We start from the raw sequence: 16,263 nt of genomic DNA, 5'->3' as shown, positions 1-16,263 counted from the left end.
GTGGACAATCCGAGTCGGAATGTGTCAGTTTGGTATCAGAGCATAAGTTGTACAGTATTGCGTTCATCACACATGTGACGTAAGCATACTTGATTCTTGAACCTAATTTCCGAATCTTGCCACCTCATCAAAACGAAAAATGTGTTAGTTTTCCTAAGTTTGGATAGTTTTGTCGACTTGTCGACGTTTTAGAAGATCATTTTGGTGAATGCCTCTAAATTATAAGGGAGGAATTTCCTTACCAAGGAAAGAGGTAGATTTGGGATAAGTTGATGGCCCTGAAGCAGGGCTACTATATTGATAGTTGTGTATCTCGGGGGGAGAATTTCCTATCAACTCCACTACTATCTAGTCATTTTTCCAATCTTTTCGAGTTAGGAAACCATTGATAGTCTTGATTCGTTGGCAATAGCCGTTAATGTTTCACTTACTAGAATCTTTACGAAGTTTTAGTTTTCGTCGAAATTTTCAGAAAAGTCCGAGTGACAATGTAGTGTTATAGGGGTAGCACTCAACGAAAGAGCATCTTGGGATAATCACTTTTTGTCCCTAATAGCACAAATTTTTCCAAACACACTAGTGATCATTCCGGATCTTCAGGGGGAAGATCGACTTCTGTTTAGGTCCGTTTTAAAGTAGATTACTCGAAAATTCTATTTTTTTACTTTAGAACACTCCAACCAATACTAATTTTCCACGTTACTTTTGGTGCTATACCCGTCATTTTGATGAGCATTGGCATGGGAGTAAGAATTGTTATATCTACGGTCAGTAGAAATCTTCAAAGTAATAAGTATTTTCCTTAGAATTGTGGAACCGGCTCTTTACCGATAGACTGACTAACAGTTACTGATGGAGCCTAAGAAACTAAATTTAGGAAAGTTAGGGACAAACTCCGTATTTAGATAGCAAACCCACGGTTTGTTAACCATATTACCTATTTAGGTAATCAAAACTTCTTCGTTTGGCCACCCTTGATTAGTTCCACAGGTAGACAGTAGAATCGAAAGACGAGATGATATCTTTATTGGAGTGATTTGAGTGTCGAGAAAAATGTGAAGAATTTTTAGTTCGTGTCGTAAAGTTGGTTAGTAGTATAGTACGTTTTGAGGATGTTTACCTTTGGCATCCATTCTCAAATTTTTACTTAGGAATCCACCAAATGCGAGAAGTAGAATACACCGTTGATCCACCTTATTAACATCACATTTATTCTCCCTATTTCTTATCGAACAACTCCTATATCAGTTTTCCTTATGACTTTTTGAACAAGTCCTACTTCATTGAAAGAACTTAGTTATTAAACACTTTATCTTTGAAATCTCAAATTTATCTGCGAAGGTGAAAGACTGAGCTTCAGGATCGTGCCTAGATTTTAGCAACTCCCTTGGATGACGATTAGAAACCATTATCCTCTACTTTGAGTTGATGGTCTAATCGACCAACCTTTGTAAATCGAGTTTCCTTATGTAGTTTAACGAATTCATAATAGTCTTGTAGACAACTATCTCATGTACTCTAGTAACGAAATTAAATTCCCCAATCATCACAAGTTAGCTTCACATCAAATTCCTCAAATATTACCTTTGTATAAATTGGTACTTTACCTGGGAGATGTGATTTACGTAAATGATATTCTTTTCTTTTCTCCAAAAAGGGTAGTAGTGGAAGAAAGTTGAAATTCTCACAAAGTATTGTGAAATTCGAGACAAACTTTGGTCTTGTTGACCTTATTGACAAATGGTTATTGATTATCCTTGCTATCGGGTTCTTGAAGGGTTATGGGATTAGGCTATGGTCGGCTCGGATAGGAATAGAGAGGGGGAGACTTCGGTTACAGGGATTCGACCAACTTCAGGCAGCTTTCATTTTTTTTAATATAATGGTAAGCCGGGTCAATCTGCTATTCAGTTATTTACTATAGTGTTTTTCTTCACTTGTCGATCGAGGAAAATTAGTTTGGTTTGGGATGTTAATTATGAATAAAGTTTCTGACAATGAACTGTTGTCTCACCTTACCTTTTCTGTACATTTTTCGATGACATTGATTATTTGAAATCCATGATGACGTGTTCTCTGGATGTTTTGACCGTGCTGAGTCAGCATGATGAAGAATCGCTTATACTTTCCAACGGTCAAAACCGTTCGAAATGAACCATCCTATTCTTGACTAGAATCAAGTGTTATTATGTTCATTTGAAACATCGGATGACACTTCTCGGTGAGAACGTGTCTAGAACCTTTACCAGCCTTAGATTTCTCAAATACATTTTCAGTTGAGATAAGCTAAGATTTCTGATAGTGATGATGGAAGAACTAAATCAACTTCTACGATTGCCCTATTGTGTATTATCCCAATTGTGCAAATGTATTACTATTTAATGCAACAAAAGACTTATGTATACTTGAACATTTTCGGCCTGTCCTATCTTGCCTCAATTGGAGTTCACAGGTATTGTTTTGACGTTATTTGCAAGATATCAAGAAATGGTTTGAATAGTTGTAATTACTTCTTGTATATGAAGGGAGTTGGGAAGTATCAACATACACTTTCAATACAAGGAATCTTGTACATGTGTAACTGATGATGATGCTTCGATGTTTATAGATAGACTTGATTAGTCAATCCATTTTTATTGTTCTAGAGGGACTACATTTTTTATCACTTAGTAAAATTCCTCATTCATGAAATTGTCAGATTTCTCGGGCGTTTAGACCAGCGTATATTCTGATGGGGATTCCATATTCACCTCTTTGTGCTGGAAGGTATTCTAGTTAATTTTGGGTCCGTATCTACCCCACTACACTTTGTATTATTTTTGAGACAAGCAAATCGTCTAGAGGAGTTGTTAGGACCTTGACATTTAGTCGTGAACGTTAAATTCTCAATCACCCAACAAATACTCTGCTAAAGGAATCTTAATCGTTGGTGATTGAATGTTCCAAAAGCTACCGTTGTAGCAAGATGTTATACATTAATTTCAATTTCCTGGTATGCTAGATTTGTTGGACTTATTTGACTTTCAAATTCTTGATTGTTTTTATTGGTGTAGTTTTGATAAACTCGAAGGAAAATTCAATATGAACTTGCTCACTATAGTGTTATGAGCTGCATTGCTGGGTTATGTGGTGTGTATGTCGCTACTATTTATCACCGTGACACTTGTTCATTTCCAAGTCTTGGGAAGCTTTCTTGAGGGTCTATGTATTAAGCTTTGTCACGTATCGCCTTTCACCCTCAGGCTAATGGTTAGTCTGAATGAACTATCCGGACATTGAAGGACATATTGCCAGTCTTAGCCAGTCATGGCAAGCATTTACCTTGGTTAGAGTTATGTATAGCTACGGTTACATTTTTGGTTTGGCTATGGTACTGTCTTAGCCTTAGTATAGAGATTTTACGCGCTGAACATGTTTGAAAAATGAGTATTGCGAACAGGTATTTGGATGATCGAGATTATGATATAGAAAAATTATGATTATTGTTAATGTTACCCGTGAGGGTAGTGCGTGAGCACGATTGAGACTTGGATCATCAATGTATGTATATTTCCCAATGAGGGGCAAGATGGTAATATTGCACCCTCGGGAATTTGTTACTTGCTTATTAAGCCAACAGTAAGTTGTTGGTATTTCGGGCTGCAGACCGTAATATCAATGACTTATTCATTGGGTTCATTAAGCAAATAGACAAGTCATTCCATATTAACATTTGTATTTACTTATTTAGTTAGTTTTTTGTTGTCTGGGCTCGACCCAAAGATACTACATGTTCATTTTCGGGGTACATAATGCAACGAGTGTGTAGGTGAAAAATAGTCTATGTTTAGTTTTAATTTTAGTACAATAACTTTATGTTATTATATACGTATATAGACCTTTTCCTATCTTCTGGAGTGTATTATGTTTAGCAAATGATTTCAAAATTTCGGGGATGACAACCCGTCCCTAAAAATTTCATTTTTATTTATTTTAATTGAAGGAATTGACGATAATGCCCTAGAGGCAAAGATTTTGACTTCTGTTGACCATCGTCTTGAGGAACGTATGACTTATTCTTTTGGCGTATTTGTGTAATACTTGTTCGTATGAACCCATAGACGAAAGCCGTTATCGAGTCCGGATTATAACAATATAGTTGCGGACATTTGAAGTTGTTTCACTAAATTATAGATTTAAAGGAAAATAAACTCCCACCATGTGGGAATTGTAACCAATTAGAGAAACAGGAAAGGAAGGAGCAACCAATCAGAAAAAGGGGGGGAAAGGCATAAAAAAAAAAAAATAAATAAATAAATAAATAAATAAAACAAAAACAGAAAGAAGAAGGAAAAAAGCCCAGCTTCCCGTGCACCAGCCTGACTCCATTTCCGGCGGTTTCCACCATTCTTTCCGTCAATTCATCACCATTCATCACCTATAACCTCTTCCTCAACCTTCCATCTTCTATCTCCACCCAAATTTAAGGATTTTTAAGGTCCAATTCGTGTAGAACCCTACCATTGCATCGGAGGTGCTCAACGGTGATTCCTCCAATCCGGCGAGTTTCACCACCCACCACCATCTTTAATCAACTTCCCTTGGACCCAGGAACAAGACCCAACTGGTTATAGGAACGTTGGAGCACCGAGGAAGTCGAATCGAAGAACACCTACCTTAGGGTTTCCTGCGGGTTCAAATCAATTTGGAGCCTTTCCCGGCCAAATTGGACTTGGCCACATGTATAAATTTTTCTCTACTCTTTGAGATCTTCATTTCTGTAAATTTTAAGAATTTTTAGAGATAGTTGAATTTTCCAGCGAATCAGGATAGCCGACCACCGTGTGGGGCGACGCGTGAGCCGAGTCACCCCCTGACCTTTCTAAGCTAAGTTTGACACCCCAATTCCATAGGTGAAGTTTGATTGATGAAATCTCATTGTTTGACCATAGTTTTGATAAAGACCGCTACTTGAACATTATGTGAATTAACGATCCGACCGTTGGATCGTCACCAAACTTTAATACATTATAGTATGTACAGATTGGGAATCTGACATACAGATCTTCCCAAATCGGATTTGTAAGTGCGTAAGATAAAACGTTGACCGCCACTTGAATTGGAAATTGGTTGAGATCCAACCGTTGGATCGTAATGAAACTTTAGTATGATGTTTTAGAAGCAAAATATGGATCTTTGGAAGTTGCAGATCGAAAATCCAAGATGCGGATCTTTTGGATTAAGTTACGTAGGGTTGTGGACCCTACCGTTGATCTTTGACCGACGGTTGACTTTTGGTCAAATCATTGGGATGTGTTTTATGTAAGTTATGTGTTCTATTGATAAGAGTTTTGAGACGTGACTAAATAATTGTTCTAGGTGAGGATCGTTCGTGACGTCTCGATATTCGTGCTAGGGAGTCGTAGCACGGACCTCAGGTGAATGGGTCATTTCCTTTTATCGTATGTATCATTGATAGTTCCACAAACGCTTTTAAATTGATTTATGAATTTTATGCCATGTCATATATATGTTTGTATATTCTAAAATACTATGATATGGTTGCGTTTTAGATTGCATTATGGTATAACCATATGCATATTACCTACATATAATTGTTGTGAATGCCTTGAAGTGTTAAGGTGAACGCGGAACTTACAGGTAAGTTCAGGTGAGTTTATAATGTTATTTGAAATGATTGAGTTAAGGCATGACTATATTAGTGTTTTGTGCAACTCCGACATTGTCGTACAGGTTGCAATGATAGGCAACTCTGACATTGTCATACATGTTGTCTATGAGTCGTACAAGTTGCATTAGGCAACTTCGACTCAAGTATTATCATGGATTGATTTATGAGTCATACAGGTTGCGTTACGCAACTCCGACTCGTGGGTTACCATAGATTGATGAGCACTTGATTTATATTGTTGTTGCCGATATGTAGTGATTTGGAATATTCTTGGATTTACTATTGATTTACATTTGATTTCGTACTTATATATAGTATGATTTCCTTTAACCTATACAGGTATTACAGCGAGGGGTTATATCATTTAAAAGGTCTTTATTAAAGCTTTATATCCAAGCCCACTCACTCTTGTTTTTATCCCTCCAGGTTCTAGTAGCCGAGTTTTCGTTTAGACGAGGATTCGTGGCAAGTCTTGGTATTGAAGATTACCTTTGACGTTATGATTTTCAATCCACTCTATTGTACTTTACTTATGCTATGATGTCACGTGTGAAATGGGGTCATTCCCGCTCACAGCGCACTCTTGTGTTTAGGCACTTTTAGGTTTAAATTTATTCACATATTCCACATCACCACACTTTATGGTTTCGTCACCTTCTAGGTGTCGACCAACACATCTCAATTCGGAGTGCTAGTGGACAATCCGGGTCGGGATGTGTCAATGATGATATCGGACCATATTCCCCGCCACCACCAACACAATAGACTTGTATTAGGATTTTATTATTGTAATTTGTTAATTTATATGTACATTTTGAATAAAATGTATATTATGGATAATTTGATTACTATTTTTCATATGTAATTTTATTTTGAATATGTCAATTTTAATTAAAGTAATTAAAAAAATAAAGTCATACAATTAAATTAAATTTAAAATTTAAAAATTCAAAAAATCTTGCGCTACCAAATATTTCGTCACACAAACAATAACTATAATTAAATTAAATAATAGAAATAATAAAACAAAAAGTCAATTTAATTAAATAAAAAATTAAAACCAAAAACTTTCATCGCGCAAAATCTTGCGCTAACAAATATTTCGTCGAGCAAAACATTAAATTAATTTAATTAAATCAAAAAATCAAAAATCAAAAACTTTGCACGACGAAATGTTTCATCGCTCAATGTACCTTCGCACAACAAAGATTAATTTTCATCGCTCAAACCCTACCTTCACGAGCTTTGCGCGACAAAAATTTCGTCGCGCAAGGTTTTGAGCTATGAACAAATCTTATTTCGTCATGCAAAGTGTTTTTTGTAGTAGTGGTATGTAATTGTTGGTGGGTCAGATCACTTGAATCCACCTCCTATGGCTTAGTTTCCATGGTGGATTTGCTCTCCTCGGTCAAATATGTAGCTATGTCGCCCGATCTATGGTGGCTCCGCCTTACTTAGCTATTGGCATTTGCAGATCTCACCAAAATCGATACGGATGCGGGCGGTCTTGGTTGGGTATCCAATTTCGTTATGGAGATAAGCCAATGGTGGGTTCCTTGTCGGATTAGTTTAAAGAGTGATTGTTCATTTTGCTAGAACAGAATTTTTTTTTTTTTTTTCTTTTGCTAGAGAATAAATAGAAACTTTTTATAGAGTCTGGAGATGTGTTTTTTAAAATTTGACTGTTTAAAATAAATTTTTTGTTGTTTTACATCATCTCTTGGAGGTGCTTCTAAGATTGTGGCAAGGCTAACAGAATGTTGGGTAGGTCGCTCCAAATCCAGGTCTTAAATATAGGGAAGAATAAAGCGCGCACCACACGGTGAGTACAGGGGATTTCATTTAATTGAAAAGTCAAAGAATAAAAAGTCAATCACTATACTCGCAACTTGCATCTTGCATCCCGCTAGGCCGGGTTAGCTAGGATAGCTTCTGAGTTGTAATACAAAGACCCCCACGAATTCCACAATTAAAGAATCTGTTTGGTTACGTTAAATGGAGGGGGAGGACAAGCTAGCTAGGGTTTGGGGTCGACCGTGGCCACCACCATGAAGATATATGACATCGATTTCACAAAATCTCCTTCCTTTGGCTTTTGTTATATACCCTCTCTAACAAGCATATATAAATGTATCTAGTGTGCTAGTTACGAAAGCTACTGGTTTTGGTTTGGAGGACTGAATAACCACGCGGTGCTAGGGTTTAGCCTAACATGGTATTGTTTTTTATTTTTATTTTTTATTTTTTAATTTAGAATTGAATCAATTATTGTTACTCTATCTAGAAATGAAAGATATGATAACTTGACCTTTTTTTTTTTTTTTTCAAATTATAGATTTGTTAGATTATATGTTAGACTAGAAAGCGGACAGAATTTGAACTTACACTTCTCTTCACCACTGTGGTAGAAGGCCACTTGTTGAAAGATATGATAACTTTTTTGACAAACAAAAGATATGATAATTAAGTATGCATAATTAATAGACATTGTTTGTTAATTTACCGCTCTATTTAAAAAAAATAGCATGTTATTGACATTCTAATAAAATATCATAAATTGCTTAAGCTAATTCGTGAGATGTGGTTTAATTTGTGTCTACAAAGTAATCTTTTACGTGCCTCGTATTTAAATGTAGTTAATACTTCACGGGCATCGAATCCAGGTACTTATCCTATTTCTAACCCTAATCCCTGAACTGTAGCTTTTTTTACACTCGAGTGAAGAAATCTTTGTACCTTTGTACACTTGCAGGAGCTGTCACTTAATTGATATCTAAATCAAATACCAGAAGTTCCTTTTGTGTGCTAGAGAAATCCTATTAAATTATATGCCTACTAATTAATGATGATTATCCTGTCTTATTAAAATATAATAACCTGTGGTTAATTAGTGTCCCATAAGCAGAATATCACAAATTCCTCCAAAAGAAATCAAATCCACGTTGATGGTGCATTAAGAACACCAATTAATTGAAAATGAACCGTATACCTAATACACTTTTTTATTGAGATTAGTTACAATTTTATGTTTATAAATACATTTTTTAGGAAGAAAAAAAAAACCCGGCTAACTTAGTTTGAACTCATCAACTTTGTTGACTTGCTACTCGCATCTGCTGTATGATATTGCTGTCTGTAAAAAGCTAGACCTAAATAAAAGAAAATTTGGAAAGGCTGGGAAGAGATAGTGATGATACAAATTGCTGATATACAACCAAATGTTACTCTCTTATGAATGACTTCTGGTGAATCAGCAAGCACCGGTTACAGTATGAGAGTGACCCTTAATATTGAACCAAGGACTTGGAAAATTGTCTGAAAATTCATCCGAAAACCAACCATCCATGACTGGTTCCAACTTTCTATCCAAATCCTCAAAGCTTGGGAAATTTTCATCATTCACCGTACTATCCAACAAAAAAATTTCCTTACTAATTTCGTCCTGTTCCGACAATTTTGCTTCCACTTTTACAGCATTAATACTCACGCCTTCCACAAACTCACGATCATCTTCAATGGATGCGGCAATAGTAGGCGTAGCTGGAGAATTCGAAGAACTACCACACTTGTCCTTGTTTTTAGATGAAAGGAACTTGCTTCTGGTGCTGCCCGCAAGAGAGTTTCGACGAGTTGGATGAACATGGTTGTGTTCTGCAGTGTAGGTTATGATAAACGTTTCAGGATTCGAACAGCTCCTTTCTACTTGTTTTGTCGCTGAACATCCTTTTGAGCTGCTGCATCTGTAATAGCTCCTCGGATATGGCGATCCTTTGATGGGTTTTTGCCCATACTTACGCCACGCCCACACATCCGAAAAGAGATCTTCTGCTTTAACCTCTTTCACAACCCTTTTGTTCTGATTCTTCCTGCTGAAATTAACATTTGAAAATAATAAAAAAACTAAACTTAAAACATTAAACTTTTGGAAAACTTATTAATCTTGAATCAATTAATCAAAATTAAAAAATTTAAAAAAAATTAATCTCATTTATTTCTAACAAGTAAGATACCGATATATTTAATTTCTTTAACCAGTTGGCAGCACAACAATTATTTCTTAATTAATTCAAGATCCCTTATAATAACTCGAATCAGAGGATTAATTCGTAAATAGGAATGGGCTAGGGTTTTGAACTTACAATCTATAATCTAATTATCAATTCGATCGATTTCATGGTTATAAGTTCATTCCATATCATACCATACCATGATAGAGTTAGATACATACTAATTATGCGAAGGGGAAATTAGATAAAAATAAAATAAAAATAAAAAATAAAACCAACCTTATTCTTTTACGAACAGGTGTTGATTCCTCCATGTTTTTTATCAGCTTGGGTGCTTGTGTGATGATTTCTTGGGGGACAGATATGGAAGAGGTAAGAATAGTTGGTGGGGTTGTAAGTTGAAAAACTGGGTAAAAAGGCTTGTAAAGCTCCTCCAATTCATCTAAAGTTGTTGTTGCTTCAAAGGCCTGTGGAAATTTAGCAGCAAACAGTTCGTTGTCTTCTTGAAAGCTTAAAGGAGCACAGAAATATGGTATTTGGGAGTCCTCTATGACTTCATCAATATTGCTATTGCACCCTCTTACCACAGCTTGCAAATCCCAGTTCTCCATGAATACAATATCTCAGAGAGAGAGAGAGAGAGAGAGAGAGAGATGCTTGTATTAGCTAGGCAGCTGACTTTGGATTGTAAAGAAAGATGATGAGAAGAAATCCGCCAGGCTTGTTCTTATATATTGAGGAGGAGACTGAGATTGTCTGAACCCCAAAGTGCTTTCTCACTGGGTTGACTTTTGTACAAAGTCAAATGGTTTTTTTGTGCACTCGCTATTTAACCATTTGACAACTGGACACTTTTGGCTTTTGGCATCACCAGCAGCCAATAAGGAACTAAGAAATTATAGATGTAAAAACTGAGCGAGCATGATACGTTTTGTGTGCGTGTGCCACTGCGTTTAGTAGTTATCGTCTCATATTTTCAGGAGCAATAATTTGGAGGGGTTTTGTTTTGTTTGTATAATATCTTCACGGTCGGCACTCTTCCGTAAGTCGGGCGCGAAGGCTGATAAATTGGCGTAAAATTTTGTTAATTGTCCTGGTCAAACAATATAAATTGGGAAATTTTCAACACATACGAATATTAACAAAGTTTTTCTTTACGTGCAACTTGCTGCGAATGCACCTCTCAGAATTGAGTTAAATTCTTTTGGTTTTTCTGGTGAGATAGAGTGAAGTTCTTGATAAGTTATTTTGGGATATGGAAGCCCATGTGAACTCAAATGAAAACTTAGAAGATTACGAAAAGAAACTAATTTTGGAAATAAATGTTGAGAAGCTTTGTGTCATATTCATCTAGTATGGGCATATAAATGTGACTGTGAGCATTGGCTGGGATGAGAGGCTATCTTGTTGGTCCCCAATTCTAAGTCAAGTAATAAAGTTCTCACTCAATTTTGCCAAACAATTCATTCTTCTAAATACTTGTATGTATGTGTAATTGTGTAGGGGATTAAACATGGTCCATCATATTAGGCTCATGTACTTATTCTATTTTTTTACGAAATTTTTAAACCCTAGAAGGATCAATATTAATTTAAATTCACTACACAGAGGAAAACACGAGTTGTGAGCTCCCAGCTATCTTATCCTGCAGTAAAAAACAAGTTATGAGCTTCCTTCTTCCATCTCTCTCCCTCACAATTTTCTCTACAACAATTTGGTCATGTATTTTTATTTATTTTTTAAAATTAATTAGTAATGGTTAGTAAAAAAAAAAAAAATTGGATCTTTTGCCGTACATGTAATATATAGTCAATTATTAGGTTTAATCCTTGAAATTTTGCTTATCAATTTAGGTTCATTGACTTTTGATTCAATTACACAACCTTCTTATTTTATGATGAGTCGGCCTATTTTTAAGGCTGTGTTTTTACAATTTTTTTCAATACCATGTTGTTTGGGCCCAAAATATTATTGCTGGGCCGAGCAGCAGGATGCGCTCGGCCCAAGGTGATGACAAATAATATGGGCCGAATAATAAGGCCCTGGCCAGCTGGCAGGGTCGGCCAAATCCTATCATAAGTAGTCCAGATAAATAGAAAGGTCGAGGAAGTCCTGGTGCAACTAGGATTCTCGACCAGCAAGGAATGAAGTCCCGAAAAGAAGGAAAATTCAGAATCCCAGTAGGAGTAGGTTTGTTCGAGGAAGAGGCGAAATGGGACAAGGACTCCCAATCCAAATTGGAGTCGGTTTCAAGTAATGGGGCACTATAAATACAAGAAATCATGCAAACAGAAAGGGCCTTCAAATCAGCATACAATTGCCCTGCGCAAAACCTCTCAAACACCTTGAGATTTTTTCTTTTTCTTTTTCCTGCCGACACACCTTCAGTTTGGATAAACAGCACTGTGGAAGCACCCGGTGAGCACCTTCAGTTTGGATAAACAGCAGTGCTGCCGCAGAATCAGCCGACCAAGAAGCACCTTCAGTTTGGATAAACAGCACTGCGTCGAGGTCGACCGATTATCTATCCAAGTCTCGGTCGAGAAAGGTTTTCGAACCTTTGTTGGCAGAGGTCACTTTGCTAGCCTTCTCGGCATAGTTAGGTGTTACGAATTACATTGCTCGGCGTACTGGTCGCCGAGTGGTTTTATGATTGGATACTCACAAGTGAGTTTCAGGGTTCGGCATTCCGACGGCCGAACTACGTTTACCATCAAGACATACATCACATTCGAGTACCTATGCCCATACAGTTTGGTCTCAATTCGACGTGCTTATACTCTCACGAATATAATCACAGTGACCGAATCAGGCTCGGACGATCTGTGAACTCCGCAGAATTAGCAGCCTTGTCTTCAGGCTGTAGAACCCAGAGACCGAGAGCGTTCCTTCCTCGGTCGCAATCGCAAGATAGAGAAGTCAGCGACGCGCTCAAAACGACATCAACAAATTTTACTCCTCGGCCAAGCTCGGCCGACGAGTTGGCACGCCCCGCATTCGACCGAAGGACGAAGTTAGCTTATTAGTTACTCGGCCTGCGCGCCACATAGGTTTTGTAATTTTTAGGGTCAACATTTTGGCACGCCCGGTGGGACCATTGTGCTAAACCTTCGGAGTTCATGACCATTGAGACACGGTCTACGAAGCAAAAAACAACCATGGGAAAGTCAACGACTGACTTGCCAGTGCAAGGCCTTGGGCAGGATTTGCACTCTACAAAAAATCCGATCATAGTGGCGCCGCCCGAGGCCACAAGTGTAACACACCGAGAGAATGAAGTCTGTCTCGGCGGGCAACCTTACAACCCAGCAGTCCCGAATCAAACAGCTGGAATGTTCATGGAAGGGATTGTGGAAGATTGTGATGACGATGGTGGGGAAGGTTCCGATCCACCGACTAGGACATTCCTTCGGAGACGACTAGATGAACAATATCGTCAGGTCGAGCAGTCGATTGGTCAGAAGATGAATGATTTGCTAGACGCAATACGTAGTAACAGCGATACACAGACCAGAATGCTTGAACTACTGGTTAGTAAAGCCTTCGAAGATGGCCAGGTCAGCCAACCTCGGCAGCTCCCGACGAATGTTCCCATACCAGCCGAGAGAGGGTCTGCTCGGCCGCAACCAGTCCCCTTAGAAAGAAGAGGACCAGGAAATAGATCCGAGGGACCAAGCCAGGGAGAAGAAGCCGTTTCCGTAAATATAACCGAAGTCCAGAGAATGATTGATTCGGCCTTGAAGAAAGGGCCGAAGTTTCCAAAGTTCATCCATCCATACCCGGCTTATGTGGAAAGGTTTGAATACCCACGAGGATTTAAAATCCCTGATTTCAGCCTCTTCGCCGGAGAATCGTCTCTATCCTCATTAGAACATGTGGCCCGGTTCACAGCGCAGTGTGGAGACGTCAACAGCGACTTCTACAAACTACGTTTGTTCAATTTTTCACTGACGGGATCAGCTTTCGCCTGGTACATTAATCTTCCACCCAATTCTGTGCAGAGTTGGGAAGAGTTAGTCGAAAAATTCCATGAACAATTCTATCGGCCAGGGATGGAGATGTCCGTATCATCCTTGGCCAGGATGGCTCAAGCATCCGACGAATCTCCGATGGAGTACCTAACAAGGTTTAAGTCGGCCAGGAATTGGTGCCGAGTACCACTCCCCGAAGTGGAGTTTGTCAGGATCGCCCTTAACGGATTAGACGTGGAGTACAAAAAGAAATTTCTGGGGGCAAATATTCGGGATATGTACGAACTTGCTCAACACGTCGAACAATATGAGTATCTGCTCCGAGAAGAAAAGATATCAAAGTCACCATCCCGAGGGACGTTGTATAAGAACCCCACGGTTAGCTATGCATCGGCCGAAAGTGAAGAACCTCAGTATGCTAGTGTGGATGCGGCCGAGATAGTAATAGACAAACCCTATGTTTGCAAGGCTTTGGCACAAGTAAATACCAAAGACACCAAAACCCGTTTGGCCGCCGAGGAAACGGGTAAGTCATCAAAAGTGTACACTTTTGATATCACCAAAGCTAATGCAATTTTCGATCAATTATTGGCAGCAAAAATCATCAAGCTTCGGCCGGGACATACTATCCCTAAGGCCGATGAATTAAAAGGAAAGATATACTGCAAGTATCATAATTCTAATAAGCATGCAACCAATAATTGTGTTGTGTTCCGGGACACAATTCAAAGTTGGATCGAAAAAGGAAAGTTGAAATTTCCGGAAAAAATGGCGGTCGATGTTAATCCTTTCCCTTCAACAACGATTGGCATGGTGGATGCTCACCTTCCCAAAAACAAAGGGAAGGCCGAATATGTCCCGGTGCAGCATATCCGTCAACGGCATGGTCAAACAAGACTAAAGCTTGATATATTTTCAAATGCACCACCAACGGAACAACCGGGGCCACCCGCTAATGAGCCTATGACGAGGTCAAGTGCCGACAAAACTCATGAATCAAAGGTGTTATGTGACCATTGTAAAACACCAGTTGAACCTGGGAAGAAGACATCTTCAACACCACCAACGGCCCCTACGGCGTCATCAAAGGGATTAGGTCCACGACGTTAAGTGTTTGATCGACTCGGCCCACAAGTAAAGCCGAAAGAACAGACCTCGGTCAGGCGGCGTCTTGATTTCGACGCACCTTTCTATAATGAGGATTATTACTCGCGCAATACCAACAGTTCGGGCTCGCTAGCTGATCACAAAACTTTCAAGCCACCCAGGACATCGGATCAACGCTGGTACAGTTATAACTCTCCAACTGGCTTGTATACGGTGCTATCTAAATCTCAAAAACGTCGCCGCCAACGGATAGATTGCATGGCTCGGCGACGAGAAGCGCAGGCCAGCCCGGCCGACCAGTGGCAACCAAAAAAGGCCGTGGAAGATATTAGCGAACGGCCAACCCCGACTATCATGACCGAGTTAGCCGAAAGGAAGAAAGTAGCGGATGCTGGTTTCGAAACCACCATTGAAGAGGCTGAGAAACGTATTAAGATCCTTCTCCGGCCTGGGGAAACGAGAGCTCGTCTAGAGTACTTTAGACAAGAGGCCGAAAGGAAACTTTCTCCGTTACCACCGCGCGAGCCGTTTATCAAAATACGGCGCAACTTACACCCTCCATTCGGTGAATCCATGGAATACATGCGAGAATTCCATAAGAAATACTCCGCAAATGACTTGTACGGACTCCCCAAGGCATGTCAGGAAGCCCTCGACTTAGCGCTAACTTGTCCTGATGCCGAGCAAATTATCCAAAAAACTTCTGATCCAGCCATTAAAGCTAGGTTTCAACATATACGGGAGGCTCGGGTCCTTGGTTTTGAGGTCGATCCTTATACAGATATCGACGCCGCCGAATTACCCTTTTCGCTCGAAGACCTTCAGCATTTACGCTATCATTTCGAAGTCTTCTCGGCTGTATCGCTCTTCGGTCTCACGGTCGACGAGGAAAAACGGATAGCACGTTTGGATACATATCTAGACACGAGGAACGCCCGTATTGCATATAAAGAACGAGCCCGTGTAACAAGGGACCAACGTAAATCTTCGGCAGTCCACATCGTCGAAGGAAATGGCTCACCCGCACTAGATTTGGTCCCCACGTCTCAGATACCGGCTCTTACCGAGGAACTTTAAAATTTGATCGAGGATTTTCCGACGACTGCTATAGGGGATAGTTCTCCAGAAGACGACGACCATGACCCAATGGGCCCCTCGGTCCTCGAACATATGGAGATCAGTATGGTCCATGTTCTCCCAGCTGAATTCCAACCGAGTACCCACCAGTCAAGTTTCTTGGACGGGGACGTAGTTGCCGAGGAAGCAACACAAGTAGACTTCGTCGCGAACGACGACGACAGAGAAAACCAAAGCGGGGATAACCTTAAGGCAGCTTTGGCCGAGCTATTTCCTCGCTCCCCCTTGGTTAATCTCCAACACCTGAAGCCATTGTATGTCACGGCTCACATCGAAGGATTTCCCATTTCTAAAGTATTTGTCGACTGTGGAGCTACAGTCAACATTATGCCAATATCCGTCATGAAGGCTTTACGCCGTTCTGATAATG

At 39.4% G+C, this 16,263-nt stretch overlaps 1 protein-coding gene across 1 annotated transcript; it reads right to left on the bottom strand.

Annotated features, from left to right (window-relative positions):
• Nucleotides 1–8,742: 8,742 nt before the first annotated feature.
• LOC137709790 (probable WRKY transcription factor 29) lies at nt 8,743–10,302 on the bottom strand. Its single transcript, XM_068448773.1, has 2 exons — nt 9,958–10,302; nt 8,743–9,540 (listed from the first exon to the last, which is right to left on the bottom strand). Exons 1-2 carry the CDS (start codon nt 10,287–10,289, stop codon nt 8,922–8,924), a joined length of 951 nt encoding a protein of 316 aa, XP_068304874.1. The 5' UTR covers nt 10,290–10,302; the 3' UTR covers nt 8,743–8,921.
• Between the last annotated feature and the right edge of the window lie 5,961 nt (nt 10,303–16,263).

This window comes from Pyrus communis, chromosome 12, assembly GCF_963583255.1.
Source record: "Pyrus communis chromosome 12, drPyrComm1.1, whole genome shotgun sequence".
Taxonomy (NCBI): domain Eukaryota; kingdom Viridiplantae; phylum Streptophyta; class Magnoliopsida; order Rosales; family Rosaceae; genus Pyrus; species Pyrus communis.
Note: the sequence above shows the minus strand (reverse complement) of the source record. Positions and strands in the feature narration are given on the sequence as shown.

Coding starts and splice junctions, on each gene's coding strand:
- LOC137709790 (XM_068448773.1), bottom strand. CDS start 10,289: ATGGAGAACTGGGATTTGCAAGCTGTGGTAAGAGGGTGCAATAGCAAT. Junction 9,541..9,957: donor CCTGTTCGTAAAAGAATAAG/GTTGGTTTTATT, acceptor TGTTAATTTCAG/CAGGAAGAATCAGAACAAAA.